This window comes from Astyanax mexicanus, chromosome 21, assembly GCF_023375975.1.
Source record: "Astyanax mexicanus isolate ESR-SI-001 chromosome 21, AstMex3_surface, whole genome shotgun sequence".
In the NCBI taxonomy this organism is placed as follows: domain Eukaryota; kingdom Metazoa; phylum Chordata; class Actinopteri; order Characiformes; family Acestrorhamphidae; genus Astyanax; species Astyanax mexicanus.
In genome coordinates, this window is record NC_064428.1 from 40,788,149 (window position 1) to 40,795,394 (window position 7,246).

Genomic DNA, 7,246 nt, shown 5'->3' on the forward strand with positions numbered 1-7,246 from the left:
ATAATTAATATATATACATTTTGAATATTTTTATTTCCTTCTAATAAGCTCAAACAGCTAAGAACAGCTGGTTTGTATACATTTATGTGAACTTCAGCGATGATAATATTGTTACAAATAAGTATATTAAGTAAGCATTTTATTTGTGCAATTTTATGTTGTTATTGTAGATCATTAACTACGTGTTTTAGCTTTACTTATCATTAACATTACATATTATTAGTAATTAATTAATGTAAAGTAAGTCACAGTCTCAATAGGAATACCTACATATTAAATATTAATTGTTAATATTAACTAATTAATTACTATTGAGACTTATTATCATTTTAACGATTATGTTTAACATTCAGTCACAGGGAGCCGCCACAGCGTCCTCTGCCCCGCCCACCACCGCCGCCTCCGCAGGACGAGGACGAACCGCTATACAAGGCTCTGGAGAAGCCACGCCTACCGGAGAAGCCCCGTCTCCCAGAGAAACCCCGCCTCCTGGAGCATGCTCAGTCCGTGTTCTACCAGAGTGAGGAGGACTCCGAAAGCTTCTCTGCAGAAATCACGGACAGTGTGGGCGGAGCCGGACCTGACTCCTCCTCCCTGTACGCAAGGGACAGGGACTCGTCCTATCCCGACAGCAGCCCCGAGGGTTTAGGGGCGGAACCTCGCTCGGCCCTGCCCCCGGACGAGCTGTACTTTAGCACGGGACGCCACGCCCACGTCTCCGCCTTTTACCAGCCCCCGCCACGACGGACCAATGAGGAGGCTCGGCTGGGGCTGGAGCAGGCCCACGGCGAAGGAGACGGACAGATGCAACTGGTGACGAGTCTGTGACTAGGGCGCTGGTGACCAGGACATGGAGATCTGGGGGAGGAAGAGCTGGTGTAATTATACCACCATCATCATCATCAACATCGTCTTCATGTACTCTACAGGAGTACAGATCCTGAAGTTTATAAAATCCATCAGGAGATCTTTATATAAAATCCCTTAGAAGATCAATTAGAAGATGTTTTGGAGATTCTTGAGAAGGACCTTTAAATTGCCCTTTACAAAAACCTTTTATAAGATCCTTTTGTAGGGTCATTTAGAAGATCCTTTAGAATATCTTTTTATAAGATCCCGTAGAAGACCTTTTAGAAGATCCTTTAAAAGATTATTTTAGGAGATCCTTTTAAATATTGCTTTATAGATTATTTAGGTGCTCCTCTGAGAGATTCTTTATATCTTTTAGATGATTCATTTCTAAGATCATTTAGGATATTCTATAGAAGATACTTTTGGGAGATTATTTAGAAAATCCTTGAAGATACTTTAGAATATCCTTGGAGAGATTCTTTAGAAGATCATTTAGGGTATAATTTAGATTTCTGTTTAGGAGATTATTTAAAAGGATCCTTTAGGAGATATTTTTAAGGGATCTTTTAAAAGATTATTTAGGAAGCCTTTTAGAAGGTCTTTAAAGGGATCAGTTTAAGGGAAATCTCCAGAAGACCATTTAGAAGATTCTTTAAAGATCCTTGGAGAGATTCTTTAGAAGGTTATTTAGGATATCATTTTATCACTATTTCTTAGGTCTTCAACGTCAAAACTTGGTATAAATTCTGCTAATACAATTATTGCTAGACACCCAATTTCTGAGAGACACCCAATAGGAATTTAATAGTAATTTCCATTTTAATTAGCATTAAACTAAGCTAGTGAGACACTTGATTACCCTTAACTTTCAGCCAGAACAAAATACAGGACAGGAACCAAGATTTAGGTCTAGATTTGTAAAATTATGCGTATTCTTTATTGGCAAAACACCTTTTGTTTTGCAGTATTGCCGCTTATTCACTAGAAAAATTATGATAATCACATATTTGAAAAAAGCACATCAACCAAGAACTTAATGATGATGATGATGATGATGATGATGATGAGTCCGAATAATAAGAAGATGATAACGATAGCTTCCTCCTCCGTGTCTCTGTCTCTTGGTCACCCCCAACACCCACCCTGCCCATCTCACTGCCATTCATACTCAACCTCTCTCTCTCTCTCTCTCTCTCTCTCTCTCTCTCTCTCTCTCTATACTGTATATTGTTCTGACTGCCTGTATTCTCTATATATTCTACATCTCTCTTAGTCTAGATGAGTACAGATATTTTTTTTGGAGCTATTTGAAATACTTTTCTCTCCCATCCACAAGAGGGCAGTGTTTTATTAAATATCTACTGACTGTAGTATATCAGTTATATCAGGAAAGCAGTGTAATAGCACAATCCCTGTTTTTCCTGTTTAAAATTAGCTGTTTTTAACCAAAATCAATTTTTTTTGTATTTCTGCCGCCATCTTCAATTCCTATCCACCTTCACTGCATGCATATCCACCAATCCCCTTCTTTACTTATTTTTACCTGTGTAAACTCACCCATACTCAGTCAAATGTTTGGGCACACCCTAAATATAGTGTTTTTTTTTATCATTTTACAATGTTCTGCACAGTAGATTAATACTAAACTCATTCAAACTATGAAGAAAAACATATGGAATTATGTAGTAAACAAAAAAAGTGTTAAACAAACCATAATATATTTTATATTTTACATTCTTTAAAGTAGCTCTTCTTGGAATTGAGGCTTTCAGTTAACAGCTGTGCTGAACTCATCAAGAGTTAATTACTTGAATTTCTTGTCTCTTAATGTAAAGTTTGAGAGCATCAGTTAAAGTAAAGTAGTGAAGAGGTAGAGTTACAGGTATACAGTGAATAGTGAATATTTGAGTAATGTTCGAATCCAGATTATGAGAAGTAAGAACTACTCAACCAAGTAAAAATAAAATTGGTAACACTTTACAATAAGGGTACAATAATTAACAGTATTTACGACAGATTTTAATTTAAATAATGTTTAATAATGTCTTAAAAAGTGTCATAATGTGTCAGTGTAATAATATAATTAGTTGAGGGATTACATAACCATATACCAATGTTTATTACTGTTGCACATACTGTTAATTAATGTACCCTCATTGTTAAGTGCTACCATAAAATGACTTTAAGAAAAAATAAAGGTCAATCAATCCAAAAAAAGAAGAATTTTAAGAACATTGAAAGTATCCTCAAGTGCAGACACTGCTAGGACAATCAAAAACGTTATAATGATGGAACTGGCACTTATCAGGTGGGCCCAGGAAAGGATTGAAGAGATAGAAATTTCTTTGTTGTAAAGGATAAGTTTATCAGAGTTACCCAGAGTAACTTTTAAGTTGATACATGATTTCTTATGTGTTCCTTCATAGTCTGGATCACTTCTCTATTAATTTACTATGTAGGAAAAATATATAACAATAAAAAATTCACTGTATTTGACGGTACTGTATACCCACCAATATCTGCCCAATACCTGTTCCTACACAACCAATCATTTTATGGCGTATCATCCTTTATTTTTGACCATTTTAAGAAGTAATCAGAACTATCGTTCATGTGGACAAGAAATATTTAAAGAAATTATTCCCAAAAATATCTGGATTTATCTGGATGAGGCTTCGCTCTTCCATTACCTCTCTCTATATTCTATCTCTTTTTCTCTCTGTTCCCTCAGTGTTTATCTTTCTTTTTTATCCACCCATTCTTATCTCTCTCTTTCTTTTTTTTGTTTTTCTTTCTCGGGGTGGAGTGGTGGATTAGCGTCCGAATCCTTTTGTTCGTCCGATTATTCGTTTCCCGTCCTGAAGCCCCTTTCAGAAGAATGTGATACACCTTTACCAGAGACACCAGTTCAAAAAACAAAAAGAAGAAGACTTTTAACATTGCCAAAAATCCTTCCTTTGAAAGGGAAAAACACACAAAACACTCGTACACACATGCACACATATATACACACACACACACTTCTTTTCTTCGTTTTGCTTTCAGTGTCCGCTCACTGAAACTGAAATCTTCACCAGTGGGCGGGGCTTGAAGAGAATGACCAATTAGAACCAGACTTTCTGTGAGCGTTCTGCATTTTGGTCAATCTAAACCAACAAAAACAACACAGGAACTATCTGTGCTCGGACCTCCAGTGCTTGGACCCCTGTGCATTGCCTCGTACCCACCGGCCTCAACCAATCAACCAAGCTCGATTCTGAGGCCCCGCCTCCTTTTTTGGACCCTGTGCCGGCCACAAGGAGGCCGTTCATCCTGTATCTCCTGTAAATAGTAAAAAAAAGTCAGAGAACAAACGTTTGAGGATGTGCTTCTTGTATCTCGACGAAAACCATGAAATCATAAAAAAAAGTTAAAGGATATGTAGAAGACCTTGGATGATACTGTCTCTTCTCTTCCTCTCTCACTCTCTCTCTTTCCCTCTCTCCCTCTGTCACTCTCTACCCTCTTTCTCCCTCTCTTCCTGTCTTTCTCTCCTCTTTCTCTCTTTGTTTTCTGATCTTCCTCTCCGAGCGGGTGACAGACGGACAGGGTTTTGTTAAAGAGAAAGACGAGAAATGTTTTGTATAAAAAAAAATAAAACCAAACAAATGTGAGACTGACGGTGTTTTTTACGTATTTCGCACAGTTCTTTTAGCGATGTCTCAGAAAAAAAACACTTTGAAAAGAGATTTTCATTTCTGAGAATTACCTGTAAGAAAGCGACATGTACCGCCAACCACCACCAGCAGAGGGCCTGGGCACTGCAGTAGAAGAGCTGGTGGATCTGGGATAAAAAAAAAAAACTCCAAGTCCCAGAATCCTCAGCGGTAATCAGTGCAGACCAGGTTCAGCTGTAAGAAACAGCATAAAAACCCCAGTCAAACCTCAGTTCTCTGTTGCACCTTTGTAGAGGGGTGAACTGTAAGAGTGGGTAACAAGAAAATAAAGAGAAAAGATATTAAACAAAGGCAAAGAAACCTTAAAAGAAAGCATTCTTTTTCTTTTTTTAAAGAAAGTTGACTGCTTAAGGCAAGTCTTCCCAAGTGTACTTTGTCTTTTTTAGGCCTTATTTCAACTATTGCACACAGTCCCAGTGGTGTAGTGGTAGCATGGTGGCCTACAGGAGTTTCAATCCCACCTTGGGCAGCACCCAAAGTTCACAATCACTTTAATCCTATCTACAACAAAATATGTCAGCAAATACATAAATAAAATAAATAATATAAAATATACTTTCCATTACCATTATTTTCTTGATGCCAAAAGTGAAGTGGCACCCTAAAAAACTCTGCTGCTTCCATTAAGAACAATTATTAACAAAGAGACTTGTGAGTATTAGGAACTTTATAGATTTTTTATGAACTTTAATCTATTTTATTAATAAGCTGGTGGCAACAAGTATAAACAACTTTTCAGTTGTTAAAAAAACATCTAAATTCTTTTAGTGAAACCAAATACTTAAGGATTATAGTTTCGATAGGTTTATGAGCATGAAGATCATTTTAAAGATGTTTTAGTCACTTTAATTTTATTTAGTTAGTTACCAAAACTGGTTCCCTTTTTCTTAATCTGGTTACTTTTGAAGAGATTTGTCAGTGTGAATGTTTGTTTGGAGAACTTTCAGAGGGTTTATCTAGTGCCACAAAGAGTTATTTGAGTTATTTATACCATTTCTGGTCCAGTAAAGAACCTTAACTAAAAAAGATTTGTGGGTAAGAAGAACACATATAGATGTTTTAGAATGTCTAAATCATTGTATGGCTTCATAAAAGGTGTCAAAAACAGAAATGATCAATGATTGGTTTGAAAATACATGATGTTCACTGTAATGGACGCAGGGTTTGAAAGTCTTAAAAGACACAACAGCCAGGCCATGGTTAATTTGAATATACCAACAGGCTGTGATTGGCTAGGAAATTCAACAGCTTGTCTGTAATTGGCTGGAAAAGGCTGTGAGAGATTTCAGAGGGCTGTAGTTTGGTTCAGAATGCTGTTTGGTTTCTGAAACTAGAGAATAAGTTCTGAAAGTCAGCAGATGCTGGGTTCTTCATGTTCATCTCTGAGAAGTTGAGTTAGTCTGATCTTTGTCTGGGTAACAGACTGTGAGTGGGCTTGACCGTTGGTTTGCCGAGGGATGAGTTCTGGACAAACTCGGCCAAGATCTGGACAGCATGGACACCAACAAGTGGGACAAAAAGAGAGAGAATGTACAATCAACCAAAAGCTGAGGAGAAGAAGCAATTGAAAGAATCACTGTGAGGAGAACCAAAGATCTGATCTCATAATAAATTAAACACATTAAGAGACGTATGAGTTAATACTGTTATATTTACTAAACCCTATCTAGACAGGATTAGTTTCTCAGGGGGTTCTGGGGTAATTCTCTCTTTTATGGGGTTTTTATCCTCTGTGATTTTATTCCCGTCCAGAACGATCATGTATTTGTTTTTCTCAGACGTCCTCTGAGAAAATTACAGTCTGAATTATCTACTGTTTATCTACTCCGTGCTCCTCCGGTAATTTTAGTCCCGTCCGGACGCACATCTCTGAATTTCGTCTCCTTGTGTTTAATAAAATAGCTATTTGTCCACTGCCGCGCACCGTAATTACACTTTGGCCGCGCCATGGTTTCCACGGAGATCCACGTAAAAACACAACAGCGAGTGGAAATGGAGGAGCTACTGAACGTGATGTCATGTGAACGAGAAAGCCTGAAAACTCACTGATCCTCCCGTTTTTTCAATTGCAGTCCGGATGCAGGAGTTTTATCACTGAGTAGAAGTGTGAAATATTTTTATAAATAAATATTATGTATATATATATATTTACATATATAAGATATAAATTATATATATATATATCTGTTTCTCTCTCTTTCTCTTTATTCCTCTCTCTCTCTCTTGCCCCTTAGAGCTTAGTGCTCTTTATTTTTAAATGTGTATGTGCTAAATAGAGCATGGTGTACATTGTAAAGAAAGCAAGGCCTCTGAAAATAACTTACAGCGCATATTACACACAGACACACACAGACACACACATACACACACACACACACACACACACACACAGATGAATGATTTGAGTTTACAAGTTATACAAATGTTCAGTTTATTCATTCTCCACTAGAGGGAGTGTTTGGCATCAGCCAGGTGTGAGGAACTACCGAGACTTTTATTAAAGAAAACTATAATAAACACTAACATTTAATAAATATATAATTCAATAGTTATAAATCCAAAAGTATTACAGTAAAACATACTTTATATTTCATACCACATATAATATAGTAATGAACAAAAACCTACAGCCCAGCTAACAGACAACATCCTAGAAACTTTTAGCAACATTTTAAAAA

The 7,246-nt window shown here is 36.9% G+C and overlaps 1 protein-coding gene across 2 annotated transcripts in view; it reads left to right on the top strand.

Annotated features, from left to right (window-relative positions):
- The window catches only part of LOC103031661 (adhesion G protein-coupled receptor L1), a 67,710-nt gene extending 63,205 nt beyond the window's left edge, over positions 1-4,505 (top strand). For both annotated transcript variants that reach the window (XM_049469633.1, XM_049469634.1), the window contains one exon: positions 354-4,505. In XM_049469633.1, the coding sequence (XP_049325590.1) occupies positions 354-828 (475 nt within the window). In that variant the 3' untranslated portion in view covers positions 829-4,505. The remainder of the gene's footprint in view (positions 1-353) is intronic.
- Positions 4,506-7,246: the final 2,741 nt, after the last annotated feature.